We start from the raw sequence: 17,514 nt of genomic DNA, 5'->3' as shown, positions 1-17,514 counted from the left end.
GATACCAGTGCTCAATAAGTGTTGATGCATTTGCGTGGGATGTGTTAGTACTTGTTTATGTCTGTCTCTACCTGTCCAAATAAACACCTGTACCTGTCTTTGTGTACATTCATGTACAATTTAGGAGGAAGTTTGCCGTGCTCATTTATCATTTGTCCCAGGTATTGTGCTCAAGAGGATTACACCCTCGAAATACCCATTGTTGCCTCAATAACAGAGAAAGAAAAGCAACGCTGAACAACACAAGTAATTAATAAAAATGTAATGCATTCTCACCTTTCATATCTTGAACAATAACTACACTTTCAGTGTAGTATTTCATTCAGTGTTTTGCCAATATTCTCTCTCTCTGTGTTTGAATCCCAGTGCTGAAAATATCCCACTTTCTGACCATGCTTGATGATGACACTCGAGGAGGGAAGGAGGAAGTCATGAAGATAATGTAAGTTTAGCACAGAGCATCACCCACTGAACCTTTCTCACAAGGTGGCACACTGAACTCCAGTGCACCTTTCTGTCTTGCCTCATCATCTATTGCCAGCCCTTTATCAATTCATTGATTGACATCAGCAATAGAAACTCTAAAAATTTAACCTCACATATCAATACACACGTAGATAGAGCTATTGAGTTATTAATAATCAAGATAAATATTGAGATTCTTTGTGTGTCAAGTTTTAATTCATATGAACATTTTTGTTTGAAAAACTTTATCAATAAACCTATCACAAATATTCAAGTGCTAAATGTAGGCAAGAATAAAAGCATGTAAATTTGTACAGTGTAGAATGACAGCATGTAATCTTTTTATGGCAAAAATATTAAAAGCAGAGCATATATGCAACATTGTTGATGATATCCATTAGTTATCAAGAGAAAGATTATGGGTAGATTCAACATTTTGACATTTCATCAAGAGCTGTATTCTCTGCCTAGTTATAAGGCATGTATTTTTTTTTTTCAGTCATAAAGCTGAAGTGAATTAACAAAAGTACTTTCATATAAACTCCAAATCACTATATCAATAGCAGCGTGCCCACAGTTTAGTTCTATGTAAATGAATGATTAATGAATTTGAAAATCTGTTTCCAGTATTGTATTAAAGACTTTGTGAGTTTATCATATCACAACATTCTGCCCGATATGCTTTGAAATATTCACAATCAGTTGAATTGTTTGTATTCTCTACTCTTTTGTGCATGCACAAATGCAAATAAATGACAGTTCTGATGTTTTTGAGATGATGAATATCTTGCTCTAAAGAAAGTTTCACATTTGCATTGCTATGGATATTGAGACTGTACAGTGTCACATTTCCTCTTCAATACATTTTCCAGCTCACTCAAAGACAACCAGGACAATGAGAAGGATTTTGCAACGCTGCACGAGCAACTGATTCGGAATACTGGAAGGAAGGGTGGCGCAAACGCTGCCAACGGTGTCGGTAAGTTCACGCTTTCTGTTCTCGTACCAATCACAACTCCAGCCCTATTGAGTTGTGGGAAACTACACTCACACTTACAGGGATCCTGCCAAGTTTCGCTTCTAAAGCACGGTCGTGACAAATGGGAGAAATTGATAGCTCTAAAGTGATGCGTTTATGCTCACGGAGCAGTTCAAATGCACATCTGTATTTGTTGCAGTTTATCCATCTGAAATAGCTGCTTTCATGCAGAAACGCTCTGCAAAACATACTGGCTTAAAGTGAGAGGCATGATGGGGTGATCATCATCATCATCATCAGCTTTATCATCATCATCATCGCAATCATAATCACAATCAATGTAACAACAAAAGAATTGTTGCTGCTGTTGTGTCTACCATTTATGATGTTGTTCCTTTTGTTCTAAATGCAGTGAAATACAATGAGGAATAGGCAGCACTGTTGACTTCAATGTTTTTCATTTCACCATTCCAGTAAACAATATGTACAATGAGAAACTTGGTGGTGAATACATGTTTGCCCATTTCTTTACATATGTAACATCTGAAGAACTGCTACTGGGGAAAGTCACTCTCCACATTCGCACTAAAGTGCATCCTTGAGTAGAAGCGCAACACAGTGCCACACTACTGTGTAGTCCCTAAAAACTACATCCTACTGCCCAGCAGCATGATTATGTGTAGACTGCACAATCAGCAGAGTCTATCTTGGATTGCGTAGACAATAACCATTTTTGGAAGGAAAGGAAATCCTTGTGATTGTTTCTGTGGATTTAGTCATCAATTTTAAACATTAATCAGGGACAATGGAAGTGTTCCAGCCAAAGCATATTCCAATCATTAAAGTGAATGGGTTGAGATTTTGATTTAAGCATTGAAAATAGCCCAGAAAATCTTTGTTACAGCAAATTTTGGTACTCGTAATCATCATTCCCACTGAAGTTAATCGGGATCATATGGTTAGCTTTGTGCCGTAATAGCAATGATAGTAACAGTGTCTTTTCTCTCAGTCATTCGATAATTACTATTGATTTCCTCTTGTCATAATCATCAAGTTTATTTATATATCTTTATATATCTATTTATTTCTAGCTATTAAGGGATCGTATAGTTTTGGTTGAGACCTAACTTTAGGTTTCTAACACTTTTTTTTTTTTGGTGAGATTATGAGAAAAAACCTGAAAGAGCATGTGATTCCAAGAGGAATTAACTTTCATTTGATGGAAATTGGTTTTGAAATGGCGGAGATATCCAAAATAGACGGATCCTAATAAAAGATGGAACCTGCCTTTAATTAATTATGATCTTTATGTTTCACTTTGGGTGTGGATGCCTCAGCCATTCCAAAACCAATTTTCATCAAATAAACTCTGAATTCCGCGTACAATGGTATGCTCTGTACTATTTCATAAGTGATTTCTTGGTATCTCGCAAAGGGGTAAGAACACAATCCTAATCTCTACCAATACTACACCATCCCTTCAAATCTATTTTAATATTATCTATATACCGCATATTTATCTATTTTCAGTTTCACTCATGAGGATATGTATTTATTTCTGTACTTTGATACAGGTATCACTGTGAAGCTATTGATCCTACATGGACACATGGAGGTATTGAGAAAGGAGAAACATCTTCTCTTCAGTAGAGGTCCCAGCATCACTCGCAAACTGGGCTTCAGTGACATCATCATGCCAGGTAATATAACGTCCCTCTGGTGACAAGACCTTTTATCTCAAATTTTTTGGACAAGGACTGGAACAAATACATGTGTAAGATTAGATTACGGAGGGGAGGAGGAAGGAGAATACTTGTATCTCTCCTTCCCATGTGACACTAAGTTTCAGGCAAATGGGGTTGCTGTGGCCTCCTGGAACATTGTGTAAAGGTAGCATTAGCTAAAACAGACAAAGAGTATGATTTTCAAACTTGCCAGAAACAGACAAAAAAGAATAGACTGATATACAAGAGAATTGCTATTTGTTACTGATCAGTCTGCATGCTCCTTTGAAGTTTGTTTAGAAAGCTACTCACCCTTAGAGAAGTGTTGGTTATAAGCGGAATACATGTTCTTTCCTTTTATACATGTTAGTATCCTGCAGCGCAAGCTACATGTATATACTCTAGTGGCTGTGCGTCTGACTGTGACACCACTATTTTATCACTGTTATTACAATGGAGCTGATATCATTGCCATTTTTACTGGTTTTATGTGTTTACAATGTGTGTTGAATGACACGTCTTCATGACAGAAATTTCTTCGCTGCAAAGCAAGTGATGTTATGAACTCAGTACTCGCAAACTGTCTTGCCATGCTTGGAATCCCCCAATTGTAAGTGTGACATTATACTGGGCAAAAGTCACAAGACCTTAGTTTGAGGATGGCTACTGCTGATCCTCTGTGAACACTTCATCTGTTGCTTTGACAGTTGCAAGTTATTTTGAATGTTTTGTAAGTGTCTTCAAGGATCAGAGCCCTACTGTACTGAAGCATGTCCTGTTAAAATTGTCATTGTTACGATACCAACAAAATGATTTGTATCTTATATAGTAAATTGCGTCACTTTTGATGATGAAGAATTTGAACATGGCACAGCATGGCTATTTTTCTCTCCATGTGACATTTTATAGATTGATTTATGTGATATTTTGGTATTTTCTTAGATGACTTGAGGAATGACTTATTCATCTCACTGGAACGAGCAGAGTTCACTGACAGGAAGAAAGAGTTTCGCAATATAGAGGTCACAATCTGCGTCATCGATGATAAATGGCAGAAACTGGTGAGACTGGGTGGCAAGAAAGTTTGTTAAGTCACACTGACACTTGCATACATTTGGGTTTTGTGTATGGTTTGTGCATTGGCACGTACCATTTGTGCTATTGTGGGAAACAGTCATGGCAGTGTGTGGGAGGATGCTGGCCAATGCGGGCAATGCATGATGATATTTTCAACGTGCTCAAAATTTTGGCATGACTATTAAACTTTTAGGCAACTTGTGTGTACCCTTTGTGAACTATGCCGAAACCTCCATGAACTATGTGCAACCTATGCGCAGACTAGCTGATCCAGCCCGTGCCATATGCAGGGCAGTGCAGCAATACATGAACCAGTTAAACTAAGTCCTGTTACCGAAAAGAATTTAAAAAATGGCCACTTCAAGTATAACGTGGCAATGAACACCAATACGTGAACAATGCGTAAGTATGGTGTAAACATGATGTGTCAATGTGACCTGAAGATTATGCATTTGTGAAATATTCATAAATTTGACATGACCAAAAATGGACTACGTATGTGCCATTAATGTGGGGCAGTGCAGAAGCCAAATTAATGCAAGTGTCAGGACGGCATTACTCTTGGTAGGGCTATCTGTCATCCATAGATTCTGCCCACAAATGCTTTCCTTTATAAAAGAGCTCCTTAGAGTGGGTCTGTATTTATTTATTCAACATCGTGCTACATGTCTCATCAGCAGACTGATAGAGGAAAATCTGAACACCAGAGGCTCAACAAAAAAGGCCATGCTGAAAGAAGACGTCATTTACTGCAATCCTATTTCTGTTTTTCCTCACTCTCCAAATGAAGATTGGGTCGCACATTGAACGAAATATTAATTTCAGCATGATGTTTATCCATATTTTGAAACAACCATTGTACAGTGCGCACCTGTTATAATGAACATAGTTATAACAAAATTTCTTTATGATGGAGTTAAAGTCTAGGTCCCCAAATTATGGCTGTATATCTTTGTATACTTTGTTTTTTTTTCAATGTGCTCTTTCTTTTCGTCTTCATTTTTCACTCTTTTTTTTCCTTATTTTACTTTTGGATATTTTCAATAATTTTTCTCCTCTTGTGAGTCCGATTAGCAGAAATCTCTCCTTTCTCTTTACCCGAATGCACCAAGCCCTGCATATGTCTCGTAGATGACGAACCACCGGAGAAAGAATATCGCTCTGTGGTGTACCGTCGCAACATGTCGCCGCGGTGGAACGAGATTGTGCGACTTAATGTCCCCATGGAGACCTTCAAGGATACCCATCTACGCTTTGAGTTTCGGCACTGCTCTAGTGAACCCAGTACGTAATCTTCAGGCTTCTATTTTTGCTTGTGTGCAAAAGAGAAGCTGACATGTGTCCACAGCTGTATACATGGGGCAATTAAAGAGTACATGTCTTGTATTTGCTTTCGAGCATAGTGGGGATACATTATGGTATTATGTGCAGTTTGTTCGCAAAAAGTGAAAGGTCCGTTTTTTTTTTTAACCCGTTGAGGAGGAGTCCTGAGAATACTTGGGGAGGTGTCTGTGGGAAATGTGTGTTACAGTAAAAACAGTCTGTCCTCAACAGGTTAAGTCAATTTTAACAATTTTTTTTTTATTCAACTCATTGGCATTGCACAAGGATGATGTGAAGATCAGTTATGAATTTTGTTCACGTATGATGATGATGACCTCGGTTTGTTTATGTGCAGGAAAGCGAGAGAGGGAGAAGCGACTTTTTGCCATGGCCTTCATGCCCCTTATGAAGAAAGATGGCACGGCGGTGGAAGATGGAATCCACTCCCTCTTCGTCTACAAGGTTAGTTCCTTATAGTCCAGTGCTTACAGTGGTTCCTGCTCTAGCGAGACATGTCTGGAGTGAAATGGGGGGGGGGGGGGGCAGGGGGTGGCGGTACCACAATGGAACTGAGCACTTGAATCATGCACAATGACTGGAAGTAATGCTCATTACAGCAAACATATCTCATCTTGGTTTAACCCGTTTAGGACGAGTCCCGAGTATACGTGGGCAAGTGTCTATGGGGAATGTGTTTTGTAGCAAAATCAGCTAGTCCTCAATGGCTTAAGCTACAGACTATGCCCAGAGGATATTTATATGACCTGACTAAAACATTTACATGTATGTAGGCACCAAGTTAAATTAACCATCAGAGATGCCAACTGTTACTTTTTTGCAGTATTTTGTACTTTTTTTGCCTAAAATGCTGAAGGTCTTATGGAAAATATAGCTTTTCCAACGTTGTATCACTACACATGTCAATTGCAGGTAAGGTAATAATTACTGTTTTTCCAAAAAAAAACAAACTTTTCAGCCCTTAGAATGCTTCGATGCTGTTCACAAGGTTGGCATCCCTGGACCAATTTTTTGTATTATTTTGAGCCAGCCAAAACTTCAAATGCACTTGTGACAGTTTCACGTATACATGAGATAATTGATTGAGGTCATGAGCATATATTTTGGCCCTAAGATCACAGTGTGGGATAAGACCTCTTTAACCTTTGATTGTCAAGAAAATAATATAATAAAATAATATAATAATAAAATAATAAGAATAAAATTAGCAGATCATATCACAAAAGTTTACTGATTTGTTTATGACAGTGCTCTGAACACCATGACTTCAGTAATGCTGACCAGTACCTCAAGCTGCCCTACTGCACGGCCGACCTCGTCGTCAAGGGCAACTACCCCGGCAACGACGCACTGGAGCACAACAACAAAGACACATTTGAAGTCCGCACAGTCATCTGCTCCACTAAGCTCACTCAGAACAGTAAGTTCTATCCTTGTTTCTTTGACCACCACATGTCGTGAGCTCTTGGTAGAAAGTTATTGAGAGTAGCAGCTGTGCTGAAAGTAATTTGAAAGTTTAGTGACCCGTGATGTAGTTTGTTGGCTCCGTTAATGTGGCTTCAGTTGACATCGTTTGCTGACTATTGCAGAGGTACTTGTCAACAAAGAGGAATTTCAAGCAGTTGGTGCTGTTCACCCATTCCCTTGAAGGTATACTGAGCAGACTTATTTACCTATAAAGTTCACCCTGCTCATTGCAGTAACTAAGTCGGATGATTTATATATAGCAGTTTTGACTCTCGCACACTTGGCCTGCACTTCACACCTTATATAAAGCGCTGAAAAGAGCGCTCTGATACAAAAGTAAATTTGTCATGAATGTTATCGTAAAATACTCATGCGCTACCCCAGGTGATTTCCAGATACAGAAATAAAGTTTTTGACATATCATGGATATGATATTACCAGTGAATGAGTTATCTTGGTTTTGGTATCAGTTGGTATCAAGTCATTGATGCTCATGGAAATCTTTCTTCAAACCAAAGAGAGTTGGATGTCAGCTTGTGAGCTGAACCTAATTAGCCCTTTCCACATTGAGTTTGACATGCATACTGTGGAATAGCAAAAATCTGTGTTGTCAGGCATGACAGGATGGCATGATTATGTACACCATATAAATCTACCTCTCTTTCATAATGAGTGTATTAAAACTCTCCTAAAGCACACCGAACCACCGTACCCATGCCAGAGAAGCACTCGAACACTCCCAAAGTGTATCGTACTGTACCGTGCCAAAGTGGACCACTTTCCGATATGTTCCAAAAGCATACCATACCACATTGTATAGTGTCAGAGAGCACTTAAACACAAAATGGTCCAAAGTAGCTCATGAGGTATGCTATCTCCACAGAGCCCTTGAACATTCCCAATCTGGCAGGGTACGGTGTGGTACAGTACGGTACAGTTTGATTCACTTTTTAGCCCTCGAACATGACCAATACCAATATCCATGTTCATCATGTGAGAAATTGTGATGTGTTACTGAAGCAATGGTTTGTTTTTGCTCTCGTTGAAAACGATGTTCTTGGGACCGGCAGTTTTCTTTCATTATATTGAAATTTTGTAACTGCCAAACAATAAAGTATGTAAAGATATACAGGTAATAAATTTTGGACTTGAATTTTTACTTTTTTGTAACAAGAGTCTGATTATGGCCATGTTTATTATAACAGGAGTGCACTGTATTTACATTGATACAGGGCCATACTGCTTTACTAAATCTTTATTCTGAGGTCATGTCATGATACAAGTACTTTGAAATATAGACACCAAGACACTGGCAGTAGAAGCTTTAAACTTGTTTCAAAATGAGATCTCCCACCTTTAATGGACCTGAATGGGAGACTGCCAGGAGAAGTTAAATTTGAGATTTCTCATGTATCTTTTTGACATTAACACCTCTTGGAAACTGAAACTTCGGATTTGATGCGTTTGACAATCCCTCTTTACATGATGCTTCATGTCACTTGTCGAAACTGCAACACAATAGTTGGATCGCATCAAACCTCTGCTGTACCATTACTGTCATATGACCAATGTTCTGTCTTCATAAAAACTTAACTGTCAAAACTGCATCATATCTTAAAAAAAAAAAAGGTACTACAAAGGGTGGGTAGGGAGCAAAGCGGAAACTGGTATTCCAATATTCACTGTTCTCGGCCTCTTCTTACTCATACCTTCTTCATGTGATCTATTCTCCCATAAAACCAATCATTCACAGATAAATTCATCTAGCCCTTGAACTCTTTTTTTCTTCTTCATTGCCATTCATGGGGGAACATTGGTCCTCTTGACACCGGGGGGTGTTTTATAAAGCTGTTCATAAAGTTACAAACGACTTACGAATGGTGATCAGTTCTTGTCCTGAATTATTGAAATTCTGATAAGTATAGCACATCAGAACTGATCACCAGTCGTTCGTAAGTCGTTTGTAACTTTGCGAACAGCTTTATGAAACAGGGCCCAGGTGTGCTATGTTTTCACGTACCTCGAAGCTGCACCTTGACATAAACTTATTTTAGAAATTAGAACCTATCATAGGATTTGTTGTTGTTGTTGCAGCACTTTGAAAGCTCAAGCTCTTATTCATCATGTAGAAAAAAAACATTCTTCAGTGTTGTCTTATGATCGCTGTAATTTCTTGATATTTGGAATGGAAGCCAAGGAAACAGTATGAGTTTGAACTACCGGGCATTCACATTTTTATCTCCCTGCTCCTTCCCTTTCCCTCCCCCACCAGTCAATCTCCTTGGACTGCTGAAGTGGAGACAACACCCAGATAGACTCCACACCATCTTGGAAAAGTTGACAAGCGTTAATGGTCAAGACATCGTCAGGGTAAGACACATCCATCCTTCATTCTCCCGGTTAATTGACCACATTCTCCTGGTCAAATGTCCAGGGAAGGAAAAATAAGCAAATTCTTTTAGGAAGTTGCCTGGTACACTTGCCTAAATCTTCTGAGTGAAAATACAATGACATTGATCCAGGCAAGCTTTCATTATTATTTTGTGCTCAAAATACCTATTGAAGAAAATTGATTTACATGTACGCTTATTTTAGGCAGATTCTATCGAATCTCGTTCATGATCTGGCAGTGAGAAATATAAGTTGCGCTTTATTTTCTCTTTGAAAATTCTAATGCAAAGACAATCGTACTCTAAGGAGAAAATTGTGGGGAATCTACCATGAACATGACAAATTAGGGTCCCTATGTGCATTGCATACTAACTGCATGAACCCCAAACTAAGAGTCTTCACAGTTGCAATTACTGTCAGTTATAAAATGAGGCTCGAATTTGTTGTCTGAATGAGTCTGTATGTTTCTCAAATCTGACATCTACTGATGAAAACTCTCTACCTTCTGATGCAGGTTCTCCAAGACATCCTGGATGCGCTCTTCTCTATCCTAGACGAGAGGACAGAGGAGTACGGCCGCCACATATTTGAGTCTCTGGTGAGTTTCAGCAAGTCTTGTCTTAGTGTCGTCTCTGTCCTGGACGTGGGACATCATGCCACACTATTTATCTCTTCCATCTATTAAAGCAAACTAGTGGTACGACATTTGCTCCTGCGACAGTTACTCTAGTCTTATTTTCTCCAAGGACTTAGGGTTGGGGTTGTGATAGGGTTTTAGGTTTAGTTTGATGTGAGGATTAGGGTTAAGGTTATGTTTGTGGGTGGAATTTATGTGTGACTTAGCATGCAGGTATTTTATGAGAGCAATTGTTACAGGAGCAAATGCCATGGAACCAAGCAAACCAAAGCAATATGTTTGTAGTCATTTTGGTGTGTTGATGCAGGTCATCTTGAACCTGTTTCCTTGGCTGATAAAGTAACAAATTGCGTGAAATGTAATATGAAAACCACATTACATGGATTTTTTTTTTCCTCTGCTGAGAAGCTGGTGCTCTTGTTCTGTAGGTTGACTTCAAATTGAAGTGAGAAGCAGTAATCAAACAGAAAAGGATTTTTTTTTTTGGACACACGTTCAGCAACTTTTTGAAGTAATGAGAACTTTTCATTAGTCTGTTATTGCTGATTGGTATTCCATGCAATGTAACATGACTGGAATTTGTAGAATAGTATTACAGTGATTATGCAATGTTGTTATTGTTTGTTTGTTTTTTTTTCATCTCCCTCTCTCTTTCCCTTCTGTGCAGGTACATATTATCAGCGTTCTGGGAGAGAAGAGGTTCAAGTCTTTCACTACCGTCCTAGACTCGTACATAGAGAAACATTTTGTCAGCACACTAGCACACCAGTGAGTATGGGATTGCTATGTTATCTCTTTGGAATCATTGCCCAAACATCCAATTGAAGTTCTATTAAAACTGCCAGCAGTTACTTCTTACTTCATTCCAAAGTCAAGATCAGTCGTACAAACATACAGAGGTTGGGTTGAATGACATGATGATATTCTAACCCCCCCCCCCCAAAAAAAAAAAAAAAATATATATATATATATATATATATATATATAAAATGGCTTTCTCTTTCTATTCTTATGATCAGGTATACATCGCTTGACTTCTGGTATAGCTGGAGTGAAAACAAAAAGCTCACCTATACAGTACATGTAGATCTATATGTCTGCACAGCTCCGGTGTGAATCGGTGTGAATGCTGTGTGTGCACAAGCAGATTATAAGTGTATGAATCTATGTGATGATACAGACAACACATATGTTGCTGCATGTGGATATGTAAACCATATGACATGTTTGAGTTATTGTTTCTATCTCGCTTATAATATGGCAACAATATGTTTTCCCCCCAGGTTCTTGGTTCATTACATGATGCAGTACATCGACAAGGCTCTGACATACAAGCCAGCACATGTATCCAACATGCTGGAGGGACTCCAGTACCTCTTCAAGTTCATCTTCCGTTCTCACATCCTCTACAAGCTGTGAGTAGTGTCTTATCCCCTACAAGCTGTGAGTAGTGTCTTATCCTCTACAAGCTGTGAGTAGTGTCTTATCCTCTACAAGCTGTGAGTAGTGTCTTATCCTCTACAAGCTGTGAGTAGTGTCTTATCCCCTACAAGCTGTGAGTAGTGTCTTATCCTCTACAAGCTGTGAGTAGTGTCTTATCCCCTACAAGCTGTGAGTAGTGTCTTATCCTCTACAAGCTGTGAGTAGTGTCTTATCCTCTACAAGCTGTGAGTAGTGTCTTATCCTCTACAAGCTGTGAGTAGTGTCTTATCCTCTACAAGCTGTGAGTAGTGTCTTATCCTCTACAAGCTGTGAGTAGTGTCTTATCCTCTACAAGCTGTGAGTAGTGTCTTATCCTCTACAAGGTGTGAGTAGTGTCTTATCCTCTACAAGCTGTGATTAGTGTCTTATCCTCTACAAGCTGTGAGTAGTGTCTTATCCTCTACAAGCTGTGAGTAGTGTCTTATCTTCTACAAGCTGTGAGTAGTGTCTTATCTTCTACAAGCTGTGAGTAGTGTCTTATCCTCTACAAGCTGTGAGTAGTGTCTTATCTTCTACAAGCTGTGAGTAGTGTCTTATCTTCTACAAGCTGTGAGTAGTGTCTTATCCTCTACAAGCTGTGAGTAGTGTCTTAGCCTCTACAAGCTGTGAGTAGTGTCTAAGCCTCTACAAGCTGTGAGTAGTGTCTTATCCTCTACGAGCTGTGAGTAGTGTCTTATCCTCTACAAGCTGTGAGTAGTGTCTTATCCTCTACGAGCTGTGAGTAGTGTCTTATCCTCTACAAGCTGTGAGTAGTGTCTTATCCTCTACAAGCTGTGAGTAGTGTCTTATCCTCTACGAGCTGTGAGTAGTGTCTTATCCTCTACAAGCTGTGAGTAGTGTCTTAGTCTTTGCTCACAGCAGGTCTCTCCATTATGACAAGGGTCTTGCAGCAGGGCATTTTTGGTGTCAAAGGGGTCCTGTAGCAGGGCCTTTCATTGTGAAAAAGGTCTTGCAGCAAGGCTTTCAGTGTGTAAGTGGTCTTATATATAGCAGGGTTTTTGTCCCCGCCGAACGAGTTCGAGCAGGGGACTATGAAACGGGCTCCGTACGTGTGTGTGTCCGTCCGTGTGTCCGTCCTTGTGTCCGTGTGTGCGTCTTCAATTTGCTACTTCTCTGTCATTTATGAGCCAATTTTAATTCTGTTTGCTTTATATGATAGCACTACAAGGGAGCTTTGAAACTTCTACACAGAATTTCAGTCGTGACCTTTGACCTTGACCTTTGACCTATATTGTACATTTTGCTACAAAATGCTACTCCTTCGCCATTTCTAACCCGATTTCGATTCCGTTTGCTTTATGTGATGGCACTAGGTGAGGGCTTCAAAACTTCTACACAGAATTTTGACCTTTGCCTTCTTTGACCTTTGACCTTGATTTTTGACCTATATTGTACATTTTGCTACAAAATGCTACTCCTTCGCCATTTCCAACCCGATTTCGATTCCGTTTGCTTTATGTGATGGCACTAGGTGAGGGCTTCAAAACTTCTACACAGAATTTTGACCTTTGCCTTCTTTGACCTTTGACCTTGATTTTTGACCTGTATTGTACATTGGCTACAAAATGCTACTCCTTCGCCATTTCTAACCCGATTTCGATTCCGTTTGCTTTATGTGATGGCACTAGGTGAGGGCTTCAAAACTCCTACACAGAATTTTGACCTTTGCCTTCTTTGACCTTTGACCTTGATTTTTGACCTGTATTGTACATTGGCTACAAAATGCTACTCCTTCGCCATTTCCAACCCGATTTCGATTCCGTTTGCTTTATGTGATGGCACTAGGTGAGGGCTTCAAAACTTCTACACAGAATTTTGACCTTTGCCTTCTTTGACCTTTGACCTTGATTTTTGACCTGTATTGTACATTGGCTACAAAATGCTACTCCTTCGCCATTTCTAACCCGATTTCGATTCCGTTTGCTTTATGTGATGGCACTAGGTGAGGGCTTCAAAACTTCTACACAGAATTTTGACCTTTGACATCTTTGACCTTTGACCTTGATTTTTGACCTGTATTGCACATTTTGCTACAAAATGCTACTTCCGGCGGGGACATATATTACGCACTGCGTAATTTCTACTTTTCCTTGTTTTCTTTGTAAGTGTGAAAAGGGTCTTGTAGCAGGGCATTTCAGCGTGAAAAGGGTCTTGCGGAAGGGCATTTTTGGTGTCAAAAGGGTCCTGTTGCAGGGCTTTCCAGTGTGAAAAGGGTCTTGTAGTAGGGCTTTCCAATATGAAAAGTGTCTTCTAGCAAGGCTTTGCAGTGTGAAAATAGTTATACAGCAGGGCTTTTCATTGTGAAAAGGGTATTGTAGCAGGGCTTTTCAGTCTGAAAAGGGTCTTAGAGCAGGACTTTTCAGTGTGAAAATGGTCTTGTCTGGTTTTCAGTGGGGAAAGGATCTTGTAGTATGGGTTTTCAGTGTGAAAAGGGTTTCATAGCAGGGCTTTGTGGTATGAAAGGGAACTCTGTATGACAATGATGGCTCTTAACACAGTCAAACCTGATAGAGAGACTTTTTGCTGTATTAGACTAGTACATTGTAAATATGATTTTGTGAATAGAAGTTAGCAATTTTTGTGATCTACATTTACAGATGTAGTATGTGTAGAGGTTAAGTGTCCAATAAGGCTATATGTCATACATATGTGCATCATTCAAGGTCTGTGTCTGAGACAAGTTTTACTGCATTTTTTTATAAGTACTTATGCTATGCATATTGTGTCAGCTGGACCACTATGGCTAGTATTTCTTGCACAAACAAACAAATTTTTACATCCTCAAATCCTTCTGTCTCTTGCTCTTACCTGTACTTTACTCTGTGCCTGTGTCATTTTCTCCATGCGTCTTGTTCTGTCCATTTGAAATAGTGGATTTACTTGTTACTGAAAATGTATTTAAGATATATGTAAGGTTTTCCTCTTGTAGTTAAATAAGGCATTCTAATGGCTAGACAATCAAAGGGACTCAGTGATGTAAGGATATCCTGAATATATTTTGTAGCAAGGTCTTTTTGGAAGTAAGCTCAATTACCATCAAATTATGGTACCAATGCCTGGGGGTAACAGTTTTAATGTAACATTGCATCATAGGGCCACTGGTGACATTCACGATGGTGACATGCAAGACGCGATTCGGAACCTCTTTCAGTCAATCAACTCCCTCATGCAGAAGGACAATGAAAAACTGGAAGGTTATCAGGTAATTCCTCCCTGTTGCCAAATTGTTTTATTCATGCAAAGCGATAATGTTGATGATGATGTTTATGATGATGTTGATGATGGTAATGATGATGATGATGATAATGATGGTGATGATGGTGGTGATGATGGTAGTGATGATGGTGATGGTAATGATGACAGTAATGATGATGATGATGATGAAGTCTTGTATAGCGCCGGTATCCGCCAAGTCAGGCGCTCATGGCGCTTGCTCCAAAATAAATACATGATTCAGCTTAAATTTCATGGGTTCACCGCTTGTGATATGACAGTTAAAATAAAAAGAAATAGTTCCAGGGAGTAATTGTCTCCAAATGTGTAAACAAACATTCTTACACATTGGCTAGTTTTTCAATTTGAAGAGATGGGTCTTGAGGGCTTTTTAAAAAGATTCTGTGGTAAGAGCTCTGCGGATAGACTGTGGAAGGCCATTCCATATCTTTGCAGCAGCCACTTGGAATGAACGAGCTCCCCAAGAGTTGTGTGCTCTGTGTTCCACCAGCAGGTACTTGTCTGCAGAACGTAGATTTTCTCTTGCTGGGACATACGGCTCTATTAGATCACATATATATGATGGAGAAAAGCCATTCAGTGCCTTGTACACAACCAAACTGATCTTATACTCAATCCTCTGTTCAACACATAGCCAATGTAGCTTTATCAGAAGAGAGTTGATGCTTGTACTCTTCCTGGACATGGTGACAACTCTAGCTGCGCTATTCTGCAGGTGCTGAAGTCTGTGTATTTGTGATTTATTCAGATAATACAATACTGAATTTCCCATTTCAAGCCTCGATGTGATGTATGCATGCACCAGAAGTTCTGCAACATGGTTATTGATGTACTTGCGGATGGTGATGTACTAATGATGGTGATGATGATGATGGTAATGATGGTAATGGTGATGGGGATGACGATGATGATGATGATGATGATGTTGATGATGATGATGATGATGATGGTGATGTTGATGATGGTATTGATGGTGGTGATGATGATGGTGTTGATGGTGATGATGACGGTGGTGATGATGATGATGGTGATGTTGATGGTGTTGATGGTGATGTTGATGATGATGTTGATGGTGATGATGATGATGGTAATGATGGTGATGGTGATGATGATAATGATGGTGATGATGGTGGTGATGGTGGTAGTGATGATGGTGATGGTAATGATGACGGTAATGATGGTGATGATGATGATGGTGATGGGAATGACGATGATGATGTTGATGGTGATGATGATGATGGTGATGATGGTGATGATGATGATGGTGATGATGGTGATGTTGATGATGATGATGAAGTTGGTGTTGATGATGTTTATGATGTTTATGGTGTTGATGATGGTGATAATGATGATGAAGATGTTGATGATGATGGTGATGAGGAGGAGGAGAAGGAGGGGGAGATGTTTATGGTGATATTTATAATGATTTTTTTTTTGTATCTATGATATGGATGATTATCCATGCTTGCCTTTTATACAGTTTCATCCCAGTGGAGTGCTAGATCTTTGTTAACTAGATGGTCATCATCTTTATCAAACTAAGATTCATGCTAGAGATACCAATACAATTCAGGCAGTAGTAATGACCATGAGTCTCCACCATGTCACACCTACAGCTTGTAGTTCTGCGCAAATTCAGCACCATCTGCAATGAGCTGATGGCCATGGCCATGTACACAGCACCGGAAGTCAGTCAGTTCACCGCTGACCTGCTGGACTGCATCCCTCTTCAGCCCAAGAAGACCAGTGTCCTCCAGAGCAAGCTAGAGTGTATCAAGGAAGCCATCAACAGCTCCCTCTTTAGGTCACCCAGTGAGTTCGGACTCAATAGTTGTATTCTATAGAAGTGTTGTTAAGAGATACTATACTCTTAGATCTTCCAAAGAGACACATGTAAATATCTGGCTGTTTGCAATGCTTCTTTCACTTGTTAAAGAAGAGTTTATGGTTTTTCTCTAGATTCCAGGCTAAATGTGTATTGAACTATTCTATTACATAAAATTGTTATTCAAAAATTAGTGACAAGAAACATATTTTAAGGTCTTCAGCAGTGACTTTAGTATATTGCCATGATTTCTGAAGCTTATTCTTTACAAAGTCCCTCATTAAGAATGTTCTATTAATGATGATAAAAAGTCAGTGTTTGGGAAAACTGCAAGATCAAAAAGAGGAAATCATGTGATTTGAATATCAACATGAGCAGAGGGTCATATTTGAGTGGTTGATAAGTCCTTCTTGCCTTGTCCCCAGTGGCGAGACAAGTTCTCCTCCAGCCCTGTCTGACCCAGCTGCAGCATCACATCCGCCACGACCTCCTGCCGGAGTTCTGCATCGCCATTGTGGAGGACATTCTCACCACCCTCCACACCCTCTCGCAGGTGAGATGCATGAGGATGATGAAAAAAGATGGAAAAGGAGGATGAGGAGAAATAGAGAAAGGAATAAGTTTAAGATGAAGATGAAAACAAGAGACAGTGATGATAAAAGGAAAACAGAACAGTGTGAATACAGTGCTAACAATAGTGCATATGATTAATATTATTATTATTTCTATTATTATTCATTTCTGTAATATAATTGCAATATATAATACATGAATAAAATGTAAGGGAGTGACACATGGGCCAGGACTCACAAAAGTAAAATTCTTTACTATTACCCGAGGGCCCGAGATCTCGAGCCCTCATGTGTCACTCCCTACTACATAATAAAGATGT

The 17,514-nt window shown here is 39.4% G+C and overlaps 1 protein-coding gene across 1 annotated transcript in view; it reads left to right on the top strand.

Moving 5' to 3' along the window:
• The window catches only part of LOC140245782 (dedicator of cytokinesis protein 3-like), a 127,603-nt gene that overhangs the window by 53,191 nt on the left and 56,898 nt on the right, over positions 1-17,514 (top strand). Inside the window, exons 12-25 of the mRNA XM_072325305.1 lie at positions 367-442; positions 1,338-1,444; positions 3,019-3,144; positions 4,111-4,229; positions 5,358-5,529; positions 5,933-6,030; positions 6,835-7,006; positions 9,326-9,423; positions 9,959-10,042; positions 10,749-10,849; positions 11,365-11,496; positions 14,657-14,765; positions 16,414-16,609; positions 17,048-17,175. Of these exons, the coding sequence (XP_072181406.1) occupies positions 367-442; positions 1,338-1,444; positions 3,019-3,144; positions 4,111-4,229; positions 5,358-5,529; positions 5,933-6,030; positions 6,835-7,006; positions 9,326-9,423; positions 9,959-10,042; positions 10,749-10,849; positions 11,365-11,496; positions 14,657-14,765; positions 16,414-16,609; positions 17,048-17,175 (1,718 nt within the window). The remainder of the gene's footprint in view (positions 1-366; positions 443-1,337; positions 1,445-3,018; positions 3,145-4,110; positions 4,230-5,357; positions 5,530-5,932; positions 6,031-6,834; positions 7,007-9,325; positions 9,424-9,958; positions 10,043-10,748; positions 10,850-11,364; positions 11,497-14,656; positions 14,766-16,413; positions 16,610-17,047; positions 17,176-17,514) is intronic.

This window comes from Diadema setosum, chromosome 2, assembly GCF_964275005.1.
Source record: "Diadema setosum chromosome 2, eeDiaSeto1, whole genome shotgun sequence".
NCBI classification, from domain to species: Eukaryota; Metazoa; Echinodermata; class Echinoidea; order Diadematoida; family Diadematidae; genus Diadema; species Diadema setosum.
Note: the sequence above shows the minus strand (reverse complement) of the source record. Positions and strands in the feature narration are given on the sequence as shown.